The sequence below is a fragment of the Molossus molossus genome, unplaced genomic scaffold (genome assembly GCF_014108415.1).
Source record: "Molossus molossus isolate mMolMol1 unplaced genomic scaffold, mMolMol1.p scaffold_m16_p_3, whole genome shotgun sequence".
Lineage (NCBI taxonomy): Eukaryota > Metazoa > Chordata > Mammalia > Chiroptera > Molossidae > Molossus > Molossus molossus.
In genome coordinates this window covers 113,711,756-113,735,014 of record NW_023425366.1, presented here as the reverse complement: position 1 = coordinate 113,735,014, position 23,259 = coordinate 113,711,756, and the positions used below count along the sequence as shown (strand labels likewise).

The 23,259-nt window shown below is 49.2% G+C and overlaps 1 protein-coding gene across 2 annotated transcripts in view; it reads left to right on the top strand.

Annotated features, from left to right (window-relative positions):
- Positions 1 to 23,259, top strand: part of ABAT (4-aminobutyrate aminotransferase) — an 84,255-nt gene that overhangs the window by 31,535 nt on the left and 29,461 nt on the right. Inside the window, exons 1-3 of one of the 2 annotated variants that reach the window (XM_036279353.1) lie at positions 1,514 to 1,552; positions 15,161 to 15,270; positions 22,483 to 22,580. In XM_036279353.1, coding sequence (XP_036135246.1) covers positions 15,201 to 15,270; positions 22,483 to 22,580 — 168 coding nt within the window. In that variant the 5' untranslated portion in view covers positions 1,514 to 1,552; positions 15,161 to 15,200. Of the gene's footprint in view, positions 1 to 1,513; positions 1,553 to 15,160; positions 15,271 to 22,482; positions 22,581 to 23,259 lie in introns of those variants that run through there. The other variant, XM_036279352.1, reaches the window with a different exon arrangement.

The following is a 23,259-nucleotide window of genomic DNA, read 5'->3' as shown; positions in this document are numbered from 1 at the left end:
TATGAAATTGCTGTCTTTCTTCAAAAAGTATCAAGTACTTAATTTTACACAGGTTGCAGTATTTGAGGGGGAAGGGTACCAATACCTGCAATTTAATTTGAAATGCATCAAAAGTAGTAATGGATGGGGTAGATGGTGATGAAGCAGGTATGGTAGAGGTGAACCACAGAAGCTAGGTGATGGGTAGGCAGGTATTCATGGTCAAATTCAGTGTTGCTGTATGTTGGAAATATCAAATCATGGGGAATGTTTTTTAATGGTCAAATGTTGGCAGTTTCATGTGTTTTCACCTCATAGTTACTCCTCATTTGGCCAGGTTCCCATTTTGTAGCATCAACAGATCTTCCCCGAGTTGGGAGTAGAGGGTGGCGTTTCTCCCTCCCAGACACAGTTCAGGTTGAATGGCCCCAATGTGCTGATTACTGCGCCGAGTTTGCCGGTAGCTGGCTTGTAATAATTACAGATATTTCTCCGCGATTTGATCCCATTGGTTGCCAGGGCAACAGCGTAATAGCTCAACTGAAGCGCTGTCGTGATGATTTAGAACCAACATGTCTTTCTTGCAGCCTCCGGTCTGGGTGCCCCCACTTCCTGGCGTTGTCATGGCAACTGATGAGCTGCACGTGACTGAAAGCTCTGTGTGCCCCCCCATTCACCTTCCCCATCTTGTGACCATTCCCACTCCCTCTTCTGGGCCCCCTGTGGACAGGCATTGACCCCAGCTTGGGCTACAATTGGGGGTGTTTATGGAGGAGGCTAGAGGAATGATTCCCCAGTGTACCCCGCCCCGGGAGGTCAGGTGGGTTGTCAGAGCCAGAGCTGCCCTCTGCCCTTGGAGATGAGTTGGTGCTCCTCAGAGCCCCTTCTCGGCTGTGACGGTCACAGGCTGGATCTGCCGCAGCGACCACCGGAGTCCTGGGGATGCCATGTAGGACTCCGAAGCCTCACATCTCTGCTTTGTAGCTTCAGGAGTTCTTGAGCCTGTCAGAGAAAAATCTAGGAAGCGGCCCCTGGAAGAAGGCAGACAGCCTGTTTCCAAAGGCCCCAGACCATCTCTCCTCTGGCTTAAACCAGCTGAGCTTAAAATACGTCTTTTAGAAATCCATGTTTATTTTTCTCTTCGTTTGTCTCTTTTTTTTCCATCTCTTTCTCTTTGTTCCTGTGTGGCTTTTTCCTTTCTATTTCTGTCTGAACTGTCACTCTCTCTCTCTTTCTGTCTTGCGCGCTCTCTCTCTCTCTCTCTCTCTCCCCCTCCTCCTTCACCTCCCCTCCATCCCTCTGCCTCTGGCACTTGCTGGGAACCAGCTGAGTACATGGTTTTCCCAAATCTGCTTTGCTCCCAAGGAGTCCTTTCCTCCCGCCTGTGCCTGAGCCCATGTTCCGGGGACTGCCTGGAAGTCAGGGGCATCCTCCGGAGGGGGAACTGGGACCCGGCAGCACCTCTTAGGATGGACCAGCCGGTCGTGTCCCCGAGCCTCTGCAGACTGGCATAGAGGAGGCATTCTAAGCAGGTGGAGCCGGGCTTGCTGCAGGACCCTGACAACCAGGCTCCGTGAGTGCAGGGGTGCGTGTGTGTACGCGCGTGTGTATCTGCGTGTATTTGCATGCATCTGCTGGCATGTGGAGGTGTGTCTCAGTGTGTGTCAGTGACTACAACCCGTGGTGTTGGGTGTGCATGTGTGTGTGCAAGTGTGCCTGTGTGTGACTTTCAGTCTGAAGGACACTCAAATTGTACATTTTTCAAGGATGCTTTGTGGAGAGACCACAGGAGGCTGAGCCCCATTAAAGTGGGAATAAAATAAAGATAGTTATGCAATGATAACTAAGAAATTACTGTTGTGAGACATCTGTCCTCTGGCCCCAGGAAATGAAGTAAGGGTCACCTTGAAAAGGCATTTTTACTCAAGCCCCAAAATAAATCCTTTTTTTTTTTTTTTTTTTTTTGGTTTTAAGGGCTAAAACAACACACACACACACACGCACACACCTTTCTCTTTGAAAGTCGGGGGAATCGAAGGCTGTCAGGGGGACACCATGTGGGGGCAGATCTGCCGGGAGACTCTCTTGCTGGACAACCTGGACGGCTGATGCCAAGGGCAGGTGTGAGGAAACAGGATAGCAACTTCCTTGCATCTGTTACTTCTGCCGTCCATGAGAAGTTGATTTTGAATTTTTTCATGGAAGCAGCCTATGTCCCCAAAAGCAGCAAGAAAAAGGAGCAGGTTTAGAGAGCAAAATGTCATGTGCAGAGCAAGGTTGGGAAATCCTGACGACCTGGCGTTTGAGACCCTGCAGTGGGTGTGAGGGCTGGCAGCACGTCAGCCCTGGAGGGCATGGCCTGTCCCTGGATATTTGAGAGATTTCGTAGCCAGTTACCCCGAGTGGGTGCTGACAGTGCTGGGCATACCCTGGGCACCTTGGGGGAGGGGACAGAGCAGAGGTGAGGACCAGCCTCGGTAGGTTCCAGTCCATGTAAGCACAGACCCTGATTGCTCGGCGTGGCGCCCTCACTCTGTCATGCTACCTCTTGCATTGCCTTTAGGATGCCACTTTGTTCCCTTACGCCCTGTCCTCTGTCTGCAGTGGCCCTGCTACCTTGGCCCACCTGCCAAAGCTCTAATCACCTTTCAGCGTCCCCTGTCACTCCTTCCAGGGAATCTATAACTTCCCTCTAAGCAGAGCCCATGCTGTAGGTTCTCCTCGACCTGCCGCAACCCAATACCTGTACCTCTGGCATTGTGTACCCTCCAGACCCCTTTCTCCCTTTGCCCATAGCTGCAGTTTATTCTACAAGGACTTAAAGAAAAATATTGGTTACGATGAAATACATGCGAAGAGACTGGGCTGGAATCTTAACGTGCCAATGTCAAAAAAGGCAAAGAGGCTAAGAAATGGTTCCAGGTTAAAAAGAGGTGAAAGAACCGTGCAGACAAAAGCAGTGTGATCCTGGGGTGGAACCTGACCCCGGGAACCAAGACAAGCTACAAAAGGCGTTTTAGGGACAAGTGGGGGAATTTGAACATAGGCCATATATTAGACAATATTATTATATCAGTGATCAATTTCCTGAGCATGGAATACCTTGTATCTCAGATCATTTGTACAGAGGTTATATAGGAGAATGTCCTTGTTCTTAGGAGAAATTAGCTAAAGGATTTGGGGATGAAATTTTACAATGTCTGCAACTAACGCTCAAGTAATTCAGAAGATAGATGATAGATAGATGGATAGATGATAGATAGATGGATAGATGATAGATAGATAGATAGATAGATAGATAGATAGATAGATAGATAGATGATAGATAGATGGATAGATAGACCGATAACATGTATGGAGTATTGACAATTGGTTCTAGGATTATATGTGGTTGCTGAGCTATGATTGCAACTTATCTGTAAGTTTAAAATGTTTTGAGTGCCACTGTTTGCTGGGCCCTCTGCCTAGTTTTGTACATGGATTGCCTGGTTTAACCCTCAGAGCAGCCAGGGATTGAGGGAGTTCTATCATACCCATTTTCCAGCAGGGAAAACAGAGACCAAGCTTGATTCAGGTCAAGCCTAAACCCACCTTCATTCCACCACGTCTCTGTCCACCATTACTGTGAAATTACCAAGGATAACTCGACAGTCTCGTGCCTCTAGAAGGAACATTTCTGGTGTGAGTCTGAGTGACTTCAACTCTTTCCTGTGGTGTAGAGGTTAAGAGCACTGGGTATACAGTCAGCCTGGGTTTGTGTCCTGGCTCAGTTCCTTAATGGCTGTGCGTTGCTGGGCACGTCACTTAACCTCTCTGTCCTTCCATTTCCCTTGTTTCCGTATGGGAGAATGATGATAGTAAGTACTTCAGAGGGTTGTTCTGAATAGTAAAGGCACTGTTAATGCAGAGAGCTTACAACAGCATTTGGCCCAAAGTGATCTGTTAATGTCTGTTGTCACTGTTGCTATTATTCTTGTTGTTGTGATGCCAGCACCCCCTCCATTGATAAACCTGGAAGATCTTTCTCTTCTGTACCCAGGGCTGGCTTGCTTTCTAGACCTAGCCCCAAGCCAGTCCACACTTGTGGCAGGCAGCCCCTCAATGGGTGCTCCGGAGATCTCAGTGTGGGGAGGGGCAGGGAACCCGGGCGGGAAAGGTCAGAGGTGTCCTCATCCCACCTCTTCCCTGCAGGACTGCGCTCCATAGCTCCCCGGGGAACCAGTCACTCGGGTGTGCTGGAAAGACCTCTGAGGAAACACACACCGCTTAGTGGGAGCCCCAGACACAGGAGTTCACCAGAGCCTCTGAGATCTGCCCAGAAAACTAGAACCAGCCTCAGGGACTTGGTTTTGCGTTGCTTTCACCCCTTATACATGACATATACTATAGCTCCTCCGAGTGATCAAGAAAGAACCCAGACAGGGAGTGTGTGTACATTCACTCACGGTTCCTCGCTTCTGCCAGCCAGCTGTGCGCACACCTGACAAGCCACCGGAGCGCTGACTGCGAAGGGGGGTGGTCTCAGTCCTGATCAGGTGGGCTAGATCCTCAGTCATCTTGGTCCTCCTCCTGTGCCCCTCTAAGGGGGCGGAAGGGAAAGGGCTGCTGCCATAGTGACCACAGAACCTGGGCTGCCTCAAGGGGACCCGTGGTCAGAGCACTCAGATCTGGAGCGCAGCACATCGTTGAGCCCGCTGCGTGCTGTGAGGTGCTAGATGCTGGGAGTGCAGAGACTCTCGGGCCTCCATCCAGTTGTGCTGATAACCCTCCTCACAGTGTGAAAAGGTTTTCTTTGTTTATGTATTCGTTGTCTATCTCTTCCACCGGAACAGAATGCAGGGACTGTGCGGTCTGGTCCACCACCCCCACCCGAGTCCTTAGGATTCGGCAGTGTCCTCAGGCAGCCGCCATCAGGAGACAGCAGCTCCTGAGTACAAATCCATGAGTGAGTGGATGGATGAATGGATGCATTTCATAGGCTGAAGGGAGAGACAGAGATGTGAGCAGATCGTCACATTACAGGTGAACTGGAGAAGAATATGTATATACATGTATGGATAATCTAAACATGATATATGTTGACAGTTGAAACTAGGTGGTGAGTATAGTCAAGATCATCCTGTGTGTTTGAAAATGTTTATTAAAAAAAAAAAAATAGCCCTGGCCAGTTTGGCTCAGCGGTTAGAGCGTCGGCCTGCGGTCTGGAGAGACCCAGGTTCGGTTCCCGCTAAGGGCACGTACTTCGGTTGCAGTTTGTCCCCGGCCCTGGTTGGTCGTGCGGGTGGCAGCCACTCGATGTGTCCCTTCACGTCGATGTTTCTCTCTCTCTCTCCCTTCCACTCTATCTGTACAAAAACGGAAAAATATCCTCGGGTGAGGATAAAAAAATAAAAAAAATAAATAAATAAAAAAAAAAAATAGATTGCTGTAGAAATACAGATGAGTGGCCTCTAATCCTGAATTGAGATTCAGGAAGGCTTCCTGGAGGAGGTGGCCAGAAGTGCACTATGAAAAGGTGCACAATAATTGAGGGACTATAAACAGAATGTGGGGGCAGAAAAGGACATTCCCACAAACAGTCCCACATGAGTGATGACTTGGAGGCAGGAAAGAACAGTGTGTGCAGGGCAGTGTCAACGGGTGAAGAGGGCAGGGAAGGGCAGGAGACACAGACGTTCAGTGATGGGATCTCCTCGCCAGCTTCATGTCCCGGCTCCTTCCTTTGCACCACGTTTTGTCCTCCTCCTACTCCTTTCACAAAACAAGCTAAACAAGATATTGTCAGCGACACTGTCAGTGGCTCCAGCCATCTGCCCTCTGGTGTCCCGTGGGACAATGCCGCCAAGCACTTTCTAGTGGACAGGTTATATTTTATGTTTCGGGAAAAACAAGTCACCAGATGGGGAGGTAGGGCTGGGCATGAGGATCTTTGAAACTGACACCCAAGTGCCATCCAGAAGGCCCAGCTGTTTGGCCAGGGTCATGTGATTGACGGCCGTTATGGCCACATCCAACGCAAGAGTAAGACTGGTTGAAACAATGTGTTTGGGAAGCAATGAATTGGGGTGATTCTTCATTGCTATATCTTTGGACCTCCCCTTTGCTGGCTCTCCTGCACCAAAAGGTTTAAAGAGTTGGCTAGCGGAATTAGAAAGCAAGAACAGACAGGCAAACTCTTTCACAGATCAATGTTTAAAACTTCTGGGGAGCATTCTCCATGAAGTACTGTGGAGCTATAAAGATGCCCATCTTTCCACGTAGAGCCCATGGGGTGGGACAGGGCTCCTCGTGGAATGAGGGCATCTGTCCCCTGGAAGGGACCGTGGGAACAGGGGTTCGGGTGTGGGGGAAGTGCCAAGTGTGGGCTGAGGTTGGAATTGCTCAGAAAGGGCAGTAATAGGCCACCGTGAATGAGTGTGTAACCCAAAGATGAGCGTGCTCAGGAAGACTGCAGACTGTGATGGCTGTTGGTTTGAAGTTCCTTGTTCCCAGGAAAGAGACATTTGCGCTGTCTAGTGAAGTTTCTGGGTAAGGACCAAGGCCACCAAACTGCTAATGTGCCCACATCTTGGTCTTCAAGCACAGACGGCCTAGTTCTAACTAAGCTCCACTGTCTCCAGCTGTGTGTCCTTGTGCAAGTGGCAAAACCTCTCTGAGCCTATCCCCTTACCTGCAAAATGGGAATAGAAGTATTTGCCTTCCAGGATTAGATGAGAGACTGTGTTAAGCCTCGACGCAGTAGGCATTCATTCATTAAATCGTAGCAGATCCCCATATACATGCATTAATGAAAGATCCTTTGAATTACTGAAAAGTTAAGATATTTCCAAGGGGCTGTAGGAATACTGTCAGGCATACACCCTAAGTCCAATCACCAACACAGTGTTTCCAAATTGCCACCTGTGCTGACCTTGAAGGAAATAAATGGTTGATTTATTATATGTTGTGGTATTTGCATACGTAGCAGTTCCTGGAGCTCTTAAAACAGTTTGTTTTCTCTGAACAGGAAACGCATCTCTCCCAATCACTTTGACCTCATTTGTTTGTTGGTTGGTTGGTGTCACCCCACCCCCACCCCCAGATGCAGGGCTCTGGAGGACAGAACAGTGTTCCGGGCTTAGCACAGGTGCTCCGTAAAGATGTGTGCACCTGAGCAAACCGATTTGAAAGGCTGGACCTTCTGTGGCTTTGGCCCGGGGTAGCGTCCTTCTCAAAGCAAACTGTACTTGCGCTCTTCCTCTCTTGTAGGGTCAGAAATCCAAAACTAGCTCATCTGTTCGGGGATGCTTCTTCCCGAATGTTTCCTACCCCAGAACAAAGGTTCCGGGTCTCACAATCAGACACTGGAAGCCTTGTATATTCTCTTCCCCTCCACTCTGCTCACAGGCTGGCGCTACCCGCCTTCTGGGGATCTGCGTTCATGCTCCCTGCATGTGTGATTTAGACTCACCTCGTTCTTCCTGTTGGAGCCTGGAAGTGGAGCAGGGGGCGGGATGAACTGGGACCCAGATGCCTGAGGCCTGACGGGGGGGGGGCAGACCAGCTCCTCTCCCGGAACCTGGGCCCCCGCACAAGCAAATGGCTCTTCTCAGCCCTTCAGGCTGTAGCAGAAGTGCCTTCCCCACAGGGTAGAGTGTTCTCTGGAACCCAAGACCACGGCCTGCAGCCAGCCGTCCTGCTCTGTCCGGTGGACATTCTTCAGTGGGCCCTCACCAAACTGAGTGCCACATGACCTCATGGGTAGACTTCATTCTTCCAGTTTGACAGATGAGGAAACTGAAGACTTGATGAGTTCAACAACTTGCCCAGAGTCCTCAAGCTAATATATGGCACATTAGGACCCCATTTCTGGCTCGTACGCCTTTCTGAACTGCACCTCTATCTTTCTTAGGAGTAAACACTTGCCTGTTTCCAGGGACAGTTTTCCTCTCCCCTTATACAAGTCACTGGTGATTGTGTGATCCAAGAGGCAGATTCCAGAAATCAGGAATGCAGGGAGGGAGGCCGAGGCTGAGCTGCAGAGACGGCCAGGGGAGGCTGCGGGAGCTGGGCTAGGAGGAGGGGAGCCAGGTCTGAGATAAAGCCTCTGTCCCAGCGCCATCCATCACAGCCCCATGAATGGGGCCCTGTTAGCCATCTGCAAAGGCCCAGGGTTCCAGCTTTATTGGTTGCCATGGTGACCCCTGGCCTTGACAACCAAGGCTCACTTGTGTTATTGTATACTACTGAGTGTGCAGAAAACCAGCGGCTGGGACTGCAGACTGGAAAGGAATGTCCTCAACCCCTGCCAGCACTTTTGTCTCTGCCCTGAGAGCAGATAGGAGAATGAGAAAGAGCATCTTTGGAGCCCCAGGGAGATCTGGGGGGTCCATATCTAGCCAGTGATGCATGAAAAGATTTCATGTTCCCAGGGCAGCATGGTGGAGAGAGGGGTCAGACACCATCTTCACAGGGCATTGGTGGAGGGTTGACTATTTATTCAGTGATTGTTTGCAGCCAGGTGCTATTCTGGGGCTGAGGAAACAGCAGGGACCCACGTCCTAGGTCTTGGTTCACCCTCTTGCTAGCCCACCAGGTAGTTCAATTAGTCTTCCCCCATTTTACAGCTGAAGAAGCTGAGACACAGAGAGGTTCCTTAAAGTGTTCAAGATCACACAGCAAGTAAAAGGAGGGTGGTTTCACATTCAACACCCTGCACACCACCTCCTCAAATGGCCACCGTGGCTTCTCTCTCCATGTATGTTTCAGATGTTTAACTTTCAAAGTGAGACCCCTCCACTTCCAGGGCCGTGGGGTCTGTGCAGACCTGGTCAAGTGCAAGGTCCACCGTCCACCTCTTATGAGGGTTGTCAACCTCGCCTCTGGAGCTCCCCCTGCGCCCAGGGCAGACCCGTGAGATGCGGGCTTAGTTGTTCTGGGCAGGGCCCCGTCATAGCTGCCGAGCCTCCAGCCACATCTCTGACTCTTGAGCTCTGAGACCTTATGTCCTGAGCCTGCCAATGGCAGAAATTACACGTGGAAGGTACATGGCACGTAGTAAGTGGGCACAAAACAGCAGCCAGACCCTTTCTGACTTTTATTCTCCCTCCAGAGCAAGCCGGACGGATTTATTTATATATTTATGTTCTGCCCTTTCACCTGACTCCTCCCGCCCTAGTGATTTAAACATTGCTTTAGCAGTCCTATCCCACCCTCCAAATGCATGAAGCAGATAAGAGGGAGCACAGAGGACTAATTAGCATTTTAATTAAAGGGGGAGGGATGGGGAGAGGTGGGTCCACTGGAGGACTTGCTATCTGGCTGGACCAGGGTGTTCATCTTGCTTTGACCGAGACCCGCAGTAAGGTACAGCATTGACTGCCGGCCCAGCGCGAGCCTGAAACAGAACCCGCCCTCACTGGCCACGCACGCTGAAGGCTCCTGTTCTAGTTCAGCTGTCGATTGATTTAAGGTTCTCTTTCAGTTCTGATCATGTCAAGGAAAAAAGTCTGCTCTTCACCGCTGTCTAATACCTGCCAGTCTCCCATGCCAGCAAAAAGATAATGCTTTGATTTTATTACATTCTGTTCCCCATCACCTTTGAGGGAGGGGGGTTGGGTAGTGATTAGAAAAGATTCCAGGAAATGTGCTTTACTTAAATTTTAAAAGCAAGTTGATTTTGAAGACATGTGCTAAGTAAATACCTGTCGTATGAGAATTAAGAACGTGAGGAGTCACACGCTGTGTGATGAGCCGAGGTTTGGAGAACCTGGGGGAGGGGACGGGGTTTCAGGGACCAGGGGCGCCGGCACCCAGCCTGTTTCCATTCTGATGCTGGGAGTTCCACCAAAAGCCACCCCCACCCAGGATGCAAAGGGGGCGGTAGGTGATCTCTTGCCACTTCGGGGGTAGGAGTAGTGTGCCCAGGGTACCCATTGACCTCAGATTACAGAGAAGGGAATGTTGTGAAGTTATTTTAACACAGATTTCAGACCCGCTCACACATGTTAACGTGAATCTCCGGATCTGCCTGAAAAGGTAGGCAGGGTGGCACTGTCCCCATTTCTCAGCTCAGACGTGCTGAGTTTATTCACTATATAAATTGACTCCAGGAACTGTGCTGAGCTCAGAAAAACTCAACCCGCTCTCTGCCGGGGTTTTCGGTTTTCTAAGTGCCACTGGAGTGTTTCAGGCAAGAGAGTGATGTGAGATGAATTATCCTTGAAAAGGTCGGGGCTCCAGTAGAAACAGATGAAAGAGCAAGAGAGGAAGCCAAGAAGCCACTGACGTATCATTGCCCTCGTCCAGGTGAGAGACACTTGCACCAGCGCAGTTAGGGACTTGCCCCTAAGCAGCGGGGCCCCAGGAACCCTGGGCGCCCCCTTCTCCTGCTCCAGGCAGCTCTGCCTGGGAAAGGGAGGCTGGCTGGCTTGCTACAGAGCAAGTCTGCCAGGAGAGTCTGCCTGCATGCTGGGCCCCTTTCCTGGGGCACCCCAGAACCTGCCCCTTATCTTCCCTTCCACCGCTGTCCGAATCCTTGACCATTCCACGTCCTCTCGCCTCTGAGCATTTGCTCAGGCCTTACCCGTGCCCCCGCCCTTCTTCTGTGGCTTCTGAAATCTCCCAGCCTTCCAAGGTGCAGCTCAGATGACACCTTACTGGCATCGTAACTCCCGCCAGAATGAACCTCTCTGTGTTTCCGCGGCACCTTGCTCACGCCAGCTGGTAGTCATGATTCCATTATTCTAGTCTGTCTTACGCTGAATTAGTTGTTGACAGTGAACTGGAAAATTTTTATGTACTGTACATATCTTGCCAGGTGATTTGAAGAATTTATTGACATGATTGGTAAAGCCTCCTAGTACATTAAATTCTCCCACCTGCCTCCCCCCATTCCTCTACCACTCATCATGAGCTTCGGAAAGAGAGAAGCATTTTATTCTTCTTCGTTTCTCCTGCACCTGGATAATGCAGTGCCTCATCTGTAACAGGAGCTCATTAATTGTGTTGATTGAATTAACGGGCCAGAGAAAGTGAACAAGTGGCATTAACGCTTCTGATTTGTTGGAAATGTATTGTGCTAAATGCATTGAGATAGAGATGGGGTTTTGTTATAAGGTCAGTTTCAACTGTGGGCCACCAAAATGTCTCCGTGAGATGTGTCACAATGTGACATTTTATCACTGAAAGTGTGCGGGGGTGACTTCCCCTTTTGCAGAGTGTTCAAATGTTAACACTCCAGTTCTGAGATTCTCGGATGTTTAAAAATGCTGTCCGTGGAAATTGGATTGTGTGGAGTCTTAAGGGCTCCTGTTTGAGACAAATGGTTTCACGAGAACCAGCAACCGCTCTTTCTGTATAGTCACTGTGCTGCAAATTAACAGGCTTGCCTTGGGTTAAATATTCTGGAATAGATCAAAAATCCCACTGAGGCCCTGGCCGGTTGCTCAGTGGTTAGAGCATCGGCCTGCAGTCCAGAGAGACCCGGGCATGTACTAGGGGCATGTACCTCAGTTGCAGTTTGTCCCCGGCCCTGGTTGGTCGTGCAGGTGGCAGCCACTCGAAGTGTCCCTTTCAGTCGATGTTTCTCTCTTTCTTCCTCTCTCTTACTCCCACTCTTTCTGAACAAAAAATGGAAAAAAAATGTCCTCAGGTGAGGATAAAAAAAAAAATTTCATTGAGTTATCAAGGAAAGAGGATGATTTCCAAGCCCTGCTTTTCTCAGTAATATTCCCTCTGATAAAGAGCAATAAAAAAATTTTTAGAACAAAATCATTTGTATTCATCAAACTCTGTATCTACTACCATTGGGTGTTTCGTTATTTGCTGAATTAATGGATGTGTTATAATGAAAGGGCTTTGGGGTCACACAGTCACACCCAATCCTCTGTCCAAGGCCAACACCACAACCCTCCAAACTTCCCTCTCCTCATATATGAGCTGGAAGGAGCCCTACTCACTGGGTGGTTGAGCAGGAGGAGGGGTATGCAGCACCCTGCAGAACCTCACCCAGCAACCGCACACCACAGTCACTTCCACGCAGGAGGAGTCCCTGACCCCCCAGAGAAAGGAAGCTTTTCCGGCCCTGAAGTCTGTCCTCAGCTGCCCTGCCGGGCCTCACTCCACCTGGAGTGCTGAGCGGAAGAGGCACTGTTACTCCCCATGTACTCCCAAGATTTGGGGTTTATCAGTCTGATACTCTCATCAAACTGTTAGCTGGGTCTCTAAGTAACAGAAATCCACTCAAGGTGATGCAAGCAAGCCAAAAAGGGAGGGTGCTCTCCAAACTTTCCTGCCAAGGCACTGTTAGGTGGACTACTTTTCCCCGGCTCCTGATGTTTCCTTCCATGTGGAGGGACATCTGTGAGCCTGACCCCCCTGGCTCTCACCCGCTCGCCCCCAGGGGAAGGGGGACGCAGGGTCACCCGACTAGATTCGGGAGTGAGTGTTGCCTCCAAAGCCGTGGGCTGTAGGCTTGAGATGGAACCAACAGTCCTCTACGTCCACTTCCTTTCTCTTACGCTGCTTCTCTGTGCACAGGCCGCTGTCTTCTCCATCCAAAGACCCTGTTGAAAGCTGGCTCCTCAGCCAGTAGAAGGAAGCTGACCCACAGCTCCCTGGACTGGGGCCCAACCTGATCCAGTCCACGTGGGCCCGTGGGTCACAGAACAGACATGGCTGCCAGGTCTGCACCCCTGCAGACAGAATGGTAGTTTGTGAGAGTGGGGAGGCGTGGTGTGCTAAGCCAGCACCCCAGAAGGTGTCTCCTGCACCTTCCCCCAGGCAGCCTCAGTTGCCTCATCTGTTAAGAGTTAAACAGCAGCCAGGGCTCTGAGGGCGAGATGGCATGGTGTCTGTGGCACCAGCCTGCGCACGGCAAGTGCTGGGTACACGATAATGGTTAGAGGTCAAGGACTGCATCGAACCGATCCCTGTCCCCGCTGCGCATCGGAGGACCGGCGCACAGTAGGTGCACCACGAATATTCACAGAATAACTGAATCCTCACGTCAATGCCAACCACCTCCCACCTTCATTCACTCTGCTTCTAATAATACAGCCTGACCTCCCATTAGCTATGAGGGCACTGGGGTGGGGGTACTGCCAACCCGTTACCCAGACCTCATTGCCCAACTCCCTCACCTGTGCTGCTAAGCCCACGTGCGCACGGCTTTCTGAAACCAACCCGTCCCCCTTCCTTGTTCCATTCTGCACAGCGGGATCTCTCCGGATCTGTGTCCATCACCTCTAGTTGACGCTTCCTCCATGCTGCCATGGAATTAGTGCTCAATGGGATACCTTGTTGCAGAATGAGTGGATGGACATCTATGGTGTATTTGGGCTCAGTATTATGTAAGGGTGAAGTTTGCTGACTCTGGGGCCAGACATGTCTGAGTTCTATTTTCAGATCCACCACTTAACTTTTCTGTGCCTCAGTTTCCTCATCTGTAAAAAGGGGACACTTAGTCTTGTTGTGAGTGTAAATAATAATGACAAATAAAAATAGTCCTGTAGGTGAAGTGCTTAGCACAATGTGTGGCACGCAGAAGGAGCTCGGGAAACAGGGCCCACAAGTAGAAGTGAAAAGTGAACGCTTCCGTCATTGTTCTTAGATGCAGCACAATACAACTGAAAATACACGTGCCAAATAACAAAGTGGGCATTTAGCAAGAAGACCCACAAACGAAAGCACGGAGAGCACGTCTGAATGGTGGCTTGGAGAGAGGGGAGGGGAGTGGGAAGAGGTGATAAAAAGAAACAAACAAATAATAGGGGGTTGCCCCTGGCCCATGATGCAAAAGGCAACCAATAAAGCTAAGCTGAGGGGTTTGGGGGCAGGACTCAGGAGCAGTCTGGAGAGAATCAACCAACCTGTGAAGCGGGAGCTGAGAACCCTGACTCCTCGGTGCTGTGTAGGGTAACTATCCAGTTTGCCAGGACTGTTCCAGTTTCATATTGGAAAATCCCACATCCTGGTACCCTCTCCGTCTCAAGCAAAGTCAGGATTGTTGGTCACACTGGAGATGTACACCCCCCCCCCAAAATGGGCCACCAGATACTCCCCTGGGTCTGCAGGATTCCCTCACAGCCCAACGACCAATATTCTGTGTGGGAACAAGGCAGAGGGAGCGCCCAGCTTCCCACACTGACGTCTGTTCTGAAGTTACCTCCGTCTTGGTCCTTCCGTGGTGCAGAACACAGCCTCGCTTAGCTTGTCCCAGGGGGATAATGCACTGAACTCGTCTCCAGGGGCGTCTCAAAGCCAACTTTACCCCCCTCTCTGTTTTTCCATCTAGAAAATGGGTGTAATCATCCCAGCTGATGTTAACTTAAAAATGAAAAGGTCTTTCAAAGTGAGAGGCAAACAAGCATGTGTTTGAAATAAAAAGGAATAGCTATTCGGGAGACACACACTGATTCAGGAATAAGTCCCAATAGTGTTCTGATTAGCGACAAAGGCAATGGGCATTGATGCACGGGTACAGGGAACAATTACATCAGTAGGAGGAAGGCATATCTATCTATTGATGCAGATAACATCGTGATGCTTATTCTAAAGAATGGGGTATCCTCACCCAAGGATATTTTCCCATTGATTTTTAGATAGAGTGGAAGAGAAAGAGAAACATCAATGTGAGAGAGGCACATCGATTGGTTGCCTCCCTGACTGGGGCAGGTGATCGAACTGGCAACCCAGGTACTTGCCCTTGACCAGGAATCAAACCTGCAACCCTTCACTCCTTGGGCCAAATGCTCTACCCACTGAGCAACACCAGCCAGGGCCTAAAGAATGTTTTTCATTTTAGTCCTCTAGTCATCAGTCCCATAGTCCTATCTGCTTTCTATTATCTTTGCAAACAGTTTTTGGGGAAACAAGGTTGCTTAGCCTCAGTGCAAAGGTTATTTCATCCAGCATTCCAAGATCTGAGGCGTCAGGTATGCAAGGCAGTCTCTCCGGCACGCAGCTCCACTCCACCTTCAAGTGGCTCCATTTATTCTTCTCCTTGACACTGGGGTATGGTCAAGGTCAGATGGAAATGCACGTGAGCGGGCTTTGATTTAAAGTGTATATTCAGTATGAAAGCAAAGGGTCTGATGTCAGAAGAGCCGTCTCCACTATGTGGGGAAATGTGGGGGGTGAAATACGTGGCCGGAGGGGGCGTGGGCTTCACTGGTCTAATCCTTCCCTGCTCCCTTTCCAGGTGGGAGCGTGTGAAGGTCTCTGTTCCCGAGGGAGGGGTCATGGCCTCCATGTTGCTCACCCGGCGCCTGGCCTGCAGCCTCCAGCACAGCTACCGCCTGCTCGTGCCCGGTAAGCCCTGGGGGTCTTGATAGTAACTAACTGGTCCTAGCAAAAGGCACCATGCAGGTTAGGGATCATGGGTGGAAGAATCCTTGGGCTGGGCCCTGGCCCGTTTGGCTCAGCGGTTAGAGCATCGGCCTGCTGTCCCGAGAGCCTCGGGTTTGGTTCCCGCTAAGGGCACGTACCTCGGTTGCAGTTTGTCCCTGGCCCTGGTTAGGTTGTGCAGATGGCAGCTACTCGGTGTGTCCCTTTCACGTCGATGTTTTTCTCTCTCTCTCTCCCTCCCACTCTATCTGAACAAAATATCAAAAAGTGTCCTCGGGTGAGCATAAAAAAAAAGAATCCTTGGGCTGAAAGCACGGGTCAGCCAGAGCTTCTGGGCTGTCCCACCCACCCCCATAAAACGGTCGCCATCACCATCCGCTCCCATTCCCCCATTTCTGCCACATGCTTGTGTCCCCAGCTCTGCAATGGGCTTGCACAGAGGTGGTGGCCCGAACAGCTAGAAGGGCCCAGGCTGTCCCCCAGGGACCATCCAGCAAAACACACAGCTGGGGCTGCTGCCAAGAAACAAAGAAAGTAGCAAAAGTCCCTGTCACTGATGTAAAGGCTGGCTGTGCATCAAGGCCACTGGACAGGAGGTGGCTTCCCTGGAATGTCCCACCCCCGCTACCCTCTCCCTCACCTCCTCACACCCCACACCCAATGGCCAGCAGTACCAGGGGCTCATCTGCACTCAGCCTCTCCCACATGCCCCCTTTTCTCTCTTCCTCGCTGAGCTCAGGCAGCTTAGCCAAGTGAGCTTCATCAGCGAGCACCCTGCCTGCTTGATCTCATGCGACGCCCCCGTGGTCCCATGAGGAAGGCAGGAGTGAATCCCATCTTACAGGTGAGAAAACAGTGACTCAGAGAAGTGGAGCCATTTGCCCAAGGTCACACAGCTACATGAATGCAAATGTGTTGTCACCCCTCCGTGGGGCTCTGGGAGAGGGAGAGGCTAGCAGTGACCCCCTCTGGGCGCCTGTGCCTCCAGGCTGTCCTCCGTTCTCTAAGAGCCCCATGCTTGTCATCACGGTGCTCCCTTATTATTGTCGGTCCTGTCTGCCTTCTGAAGACAAATGGCTGGCGTGTCCTTGGTTTGCATGTTAGCATCCTGGGTGAGATAAAAGCAGGAATGTTCGCTCCTCCCTCGGGACCATTAGCAGGCTTTACTTCGGGTGATTTTAGGTATACAGAAACGTTACGAAGAAAGCACAGTGAGATCCCACATGTCCCTCACCCACTTCTCTCCCTTGAGCATCTTACATCACAAGGATGCTCTTGTCCAAACTAAGAAACTGACCTCAGTTCATCATTATTAACCAAACTCCAGGCTTCTCTTTGGATTTCACCAGTTTTTCCCTCACTGCCTCTTTTTGTCCCAGGATCCAATCCAAGTTTCCACATTGCATGTTGTCCCATCTCCCCCGTCTCCTTGCTCTGTGACAGCTTCTCAGTCTTTTCTTCTTGTTCTTGATCTTGATAGCCTTGTGGGGGTCATTATTAGGTTTTGAGGTTTTGTTTTATTTAATTATAAGAGAAGCATATAAATGCCCACCCATTATTATGTTAAAAATAAAACAAAACTAGAATAACCCAGGTCTAGTGTGTACCAAGTAGGAGAGAGAGTCGTGGGCACGGAAGATTCATTCATTCCATGACCAGCACTGTTGAGCCACCTGTCAGGTGGGGACTGCTGTACTTGGCGTTGAGGATACATCAGAGGAAACAGAGCATGGCCCCAGGGAGCTCCAGCCTGGTGGTCCATGTGGCTCAGTCTTTGAAGGTCATTCTCAAGGACATCTGAGCCCTCCCAAGGAGGCATCAAGGAAAGAGCAATGGATTAAGACTCATAAGATTGGGCTACTGGCTTTATCCACCACCTATTAGCCAAGTGACCCTAACCGATGCACAGAACTCCAAACTTCAGTTTCCCCATCAGGAAAGTGGGGACAATAGTGCTATCCCCCTGCCTCACAAGTTACTGTAGCAGAAGAAATGTCTTGTGCGAAATCACTTCATTTATATTTACAATAAGGTGGGGAGTGTCCTAACCCATTTTACAAGCACGGATGTGGAGACACGATGCTAGAAAACAGAAGTGGCTGAATCAGACACTCAGCTCTGCAGTTTCTCGGCTGGAGATGAATCTTTGGCACACTTGTGCCACGTTCAGAAAAATCATATGAGATGTTTTCTTTTCTTTTGGCCTATCAATTTGGCTTATCTAGTATGATTGATAGAGGATGGATGGATGGATGGATGGATGGATGGATGGATGGATGGATGGATATACAGACAGATAGGTTTTTAATACTAAAACACAGTGTTGGCAAAGGTACCAGAATATGTGCACTCTCATACACTGCTCTGGGCAAGGAACAATAGGAGAATGGTTTTTAAATTAAAGGAACAATCGCTTATCCTTGCCACTACTCCATAAAACAGAGGAAACTGGGACTCAGAGAAATTAAGTAACTTCCCCAGAGCTGGCAAGGGGCTGACCAGGCTTTGACCTGAGCCAGTGCGGCCCCAGGACTCACACCCGTAGCCACTGTATTAGTTATCTATTGCCCTACAACAAATACCCCCAAACATAGCTAGTTAACATAATACATGTTCACTATCTCACAGCGTCTGTGTCCTGGGAATCTGGGGTGGCTCGGCGGCATCCTCCGGCTCCGGGGGCTCATGAGAGTACAGCTAAGCTATTATCTGAGGCTGGTCTCAGCGGAGGCTCCCTGCCAGAGCTGCGGGTCCCCTTCCAAGCTCACTCATGTGAGTGTGCTGGATTCAGGGCCATGTGGACCTCTTCCTGGAGCAGCTTACCCCATGGCAGCTGTTTTCTCTGAGGGAGGGAGAGCAGGAGAGCACCCAAGTCCAAAGCCATAGCCTGGTGCCACTCCACCTGTCCGACCACCACAAAACCACTAAACATGAGGGTAAGTCCATGGCCTGAGACAGTGTTCCCATTGGCATCGTTTCATGCCACTCCCGCTCCAAAAAGTTTATAATCTTACATTGACAAGTAGAATACAGAGACTGGGAGGCTTGACTGCCAAATGGTTATCCCTGGGTGGGTGGTGAAATTAGACATGCTTTTTTTCCCTTGTTGCTTATTGATATATCCTCAATGAGCATGTTGTCAGCAAATAAGTGGGGTGGACAGTTGGGGGGAGGGAGATAAGATTGTTTAAAAGAGAAGCAGAGCAAATAACTCCAGGTGAATTTGACCTTGACTTTGGCCAGGTTTGCACCCTCGCTGTTTGGGAAAATAACGTTTATTTATTGCTCTCAGCATAAAGGTGAAGAGGACATTAAAAACGTTTGATGGCTGTTTTTATAGTTTACAGTTAAAAATGGACTCTGTGCCTTGGCCTGGGCACTGAGGGTAGTGAGTATCTCTGTTGGACACAGCGGACTGGACTTACCCACTGTGCCTGGCCCTGTGTGTCAAGGCAGACCCCTGCCTTCTGGGTGTGCTGCTGTACTCGTCAGGAAAATGCCGGATCATTCCACATTAACTCCGACTTTTTTTTTTTTTTTTTTGCTTCCTGGTGCTTTAGAGAGTAATTTGCCTCTGGGAGAAGCAAGTTGTTTTGCAAAGATCTACACTAGATGAGATCAAAGATTGCATCCGTTACAATCATATTACCTAGGAGAGATCGGGCAGACAAATTCCTAGTTTAGCCACTTACCAGCTGTGTGACTTTGGACAAATTAATTGGCCTTTCTGAGCTTTAGTGTCTTCTTCTGTAACATGGGAATAACATTTACCTCCTAGGGAGCTGTGAGGATTAAATGAGGTAATCCATGTCAAAGGCTTGAGATAAATGCTCAGGGTAGATGTCCGGGTGACTTGATATAAGAGATTCCAGAAGAGGCTTCCTTGACCATTCAGATCTTGTTCTTTTCTCTTGTGGTTTATGATGTTATAGATCATCATGAAGAGGATTAAGAGGATGTTATATACCATCATTGGTATTGTATTAGTGTTTGGTATTTTATTATATTGGTATTTGATTATTTTTCTCTACAAAATTCAAAATTGAGATATAGTAGGAAAAAAAACAAACCCAGAAATATTGGACCTGGCTTCGAATTCTGCCTTTGCAACTCACTAGCTATGTGACCTCGGGAAAGTCACTTAACCTCTCTGATCCTCATCCATAAAAGGGGTTGTGGATTAATTAAAATAATAGATGAGCATTTGCCTAGGTAGGGCCTGCCTAGCTCAGGTGTCAGCTTCCCCGTCTCTCTTTTTCTGATAGAGCAGTTGCCAACAAACTTATCAGGCTCTGATTTCCAGGGTCCCTGCCCAGCAGTCTTGGCCCTTTTTCATCCACACCCACTAAGACTTGGCACATGGTAGGAACCGATGAAGTTCTCGGAGTAGACACATCTGCCTTGCACCTGGCCGTCAGCCTCCTGGTCCCGCACTCTGTCAATCCCCGCTCCCAGTGACAGGTTCTTGCCTCTCTCCACCGCCTCTCCCTACCCCACCTCCCTGCTCCTTTGGCCCAGAGTCTTGGCCTGTCACAGCTGCAGCTCCCACTGCCTCCATTCCCAGTGGTCCTACTTTCCACTTCCCCAGAAATCCAATTGGCACATGTGCTGTCAAGACATTTGGAAGGGGGGACTTGCACGTTCTTACTGGAGGACAGCTTGCTAATTTTGAATTTTTTACTTTCCCCCTTTGTTGAAACAAAGCAAGTTCAGCACCAGGTAAGAGCTATTTGGTCGGGGTATGTATCTCTGCTTCATGCAGGTCTAGTGGGAGTCAGCCTTAACCAGTAACCTGAGTTCTGTCCAAGGAAGGGATAAACAGCTGAGTATAAAAATAAAAAAAAGGCATCAACATGTCCCATGACCTTTTACTCTTTGTTAATAGAGTCAACTCTTTAGGAATTCCTTTTTCATCTTAAGATCAAACAAAAGACAGCAAAAGCTGGTTTCTTCATGCCTTAAAATAAGGGTAATGTTGGATTTTAACTGGGCTTTACGTTCATTACATTATGTAATTAATTCAGAAAACTTTGATATCCAAAGCAATTATAGAAAATTAAGAATGAATTTAAATGTTTCTTTTTTTTTTAAATATGTTTTTATTAATTTTTTTAGAGAGAGAGAAACATCAATCAGCCACCTCCTGTACGCCCCCTACTGGGGATCGAGCCCACAACCTGGGCATGTGCCCTGAGCGGGAATCAAACCAGGACCTCTCAGTCCATGGGGTGACGGTCAATCCACTGAGCCACATTGGCCCAGGCCTAAATATGTTTTCTAATATCGTGGCTTTGTATGGTTTGGCAAGCTCTGTGTGTGTGTGTGTGTGTGTGTGAGAGAGAGAGAGAGAGAGAGAGAGAGAGAGAGAGAGAGAGAGAAAGAGAGAGAGAGAGAGAGAGAGAGTCTAGCTCGTTGCTTCACCTCTCTGAATTTTGGTTTCCTTTCCTGGGCACTGGAAGCAGTAACGACTCCCCCTCCGAGTCGTGTAAAGATGAAATGAGATCACATATGTGATTTATATATAGTCACTAGTGATTCCCTAGTTTGACACAATTACGGCAACCCAAGTAAGAGGAACTAATATTTCCCAACCACCAGATGGGAACCGGGAAGATAAGATGACTGGGGACATTAAAGGGATTTCTAGGGGTTGCTGACTAACACGTACATCATTGCACACTCCTCTTGGAGTCACTATGCTGCCTTCACTCAGCGATCACTGGGACTGGGCATTGAGGTACCCTCTATGTCTCAGCAACATGCTGAGATAAAAAGCCCCATAAGATTAACCTGGGGACTCAAATACCCTCTATAATATTATCACTTTATCAAAAAAAGTTGAAATGAGTTTCAAGCAAATGACTCAAGCCCAAAACTTTTTTTATATATATATCTGTAAGTGGGGACCACCTAAATTTAGACATTTGATTGTTTTCTCCTGGGTGATTTTTGATTGTCACAACTAGGACACAACCCAGAGTGAGGGTGCTACTGGCTTCCAGTGGGTGGAGGCCAGGGATGCTGCTCGACATCCTACAGTGCCCAGGACAGGCCACCACAGAGAGCTACCAAGCCCAAAGTGTCAGCAGTGCCGAGGCTAGAAACTCTGGTCTATATATGCATTTGGCTAGAGATTACATTTTTATACAATTTGGATGATTTTATAATCAGATTTTGCACGTGGTCATCTTTCCATATCCATAAATATTCAATATGTCTATCTGGGAACTATTAATGGGTGCCCCGCATTCCTTTGTTCATGAAATGGGGAATGTGCCATCCTTTGTCGGACACTTAAGTCGTTTTCTGTTGTTTGAGACAGTACTGTTATGGGTTTTTTTTTAAATAATTTTATTTTATTTTGCATTCATCTTCAGACAGAGAGGGAGAGAGAGAGGGAGGATGAGAGAGAGTGAAGCATCAGTGTGAGAGAGACACATCAACTGGTTGCCACCCACACAACCGGGGCCGGGGACAAACTGCAACCAGGTACATGTCCTTAGCAGGAACCAAACCCGGCTCTCTCTGGTCCGCAGGCCGTCACTCTAACCAGTGAGCAAATCCGGCCAGGCTGTTATAATTTCTTAACCTACACCTTTGTGCACTGGTTCCATTGTTTTTTTAGCATAAATCATAAAATATGAGATTGCTCAGTCAAAAGGAACAGCACGCTGGCCTCAGCTTACGCTCACACCAGCAGCACTCGCGCGTGCCCGTTTGCCTACAACATCACTGGCACTGGGCTTTCCCACCTTTGAAACACCTCAGTGTTGCCCGTCTGGTGTGGCTCAGTGGTTGAGCATCGACCATGCACCAAGAGGTCGCCGGTTCACTTCCTGGTTAGGCCACATGCCCAGGTTGTGGGCCCAATCCGCAGCGGGGGGCATGCAGGAGGCGCCCAATCCATGTTCTCTTTCATCAATGTTTCTATCTCTCTCCCTCTCCCTTCCTCTCTCTCTAAAATCAATAAAGCAAAAACATTTTTTTAATAAAATAAAAAAATCTCAGTGTTTTTGTGATGCCCAGGTCTGGCCAGACTCAGTGCTCTGCGTGGTCTGGTTGGGATGGGGTTGAGGTCCTGGAACTGCCTTTGTTGGGAACACTAGGCGCCTGTTAGGGAAGAGTCTCTCTGTGTCTACTGTCCCCAGGGGTCCTCATTGTCTTTGTTTACTGCAGGATCCAGGCCTATCAGCCAGGCTGCAGCCAAAGTCGACGTTGAATTTGATTATGACGGGCCTCTGATGAAGACAGAAGTCCCAGGGCCTAGATCTCGGGTGAGTTGAGCACACCTGAGTAGGAGTTTTGGAAAAGAGCTGAAGGGGTCAATGAGGCAAGAACACAGCTGAGCTTAGGAACTGTATTATTAGCTTCTTTCAGAGATTTTAACACTAGGGAACTGGGACATTAAATGAGGCCATTCTGCCAAAAGAAGTCAAAGAAGACTTCTCAGAGATGTATCAGTATCTGCCTCCACAATAATGCTGCGTAACAAACAATCACAAAACCTCAGCAGCATGCAGGTTGCTTGTACATCTGGGGTAACTGGGAGTCGGCAAGGCAGCTCTGTTGGGCCCTTCTATGTGCCTGGGGAATGATGGCCATCAGTTGGACTAGGCTAGGCTTGACTTGGTCACTGCAATGACATGGCTCTGCTCCATGGGTCTCTCATCCTCTAGCAAGCTGGGTTGTGCTTGTTCTCCTGATGGTGGTAGAGGACAGTATGCTTTAGGTCTCTTGAGGGCCAGGCTCCACCCTGGCCCACCGTCTCTTCCACCTTGTTTTGTTGGCCAAAGTAAATTAAAGGTTGGGGCAGAACATCTCACCAACAACGGAAGAACATGGCAATGCTGTATGGCACAGGGCACAGATAGCAAATGACCTTGAGCTTGACCTTGAAGGATGAAAAGGAGGGATTTGCCAAAGGAGTGCATTCTGTTTCAGGCAAGGGGGAAT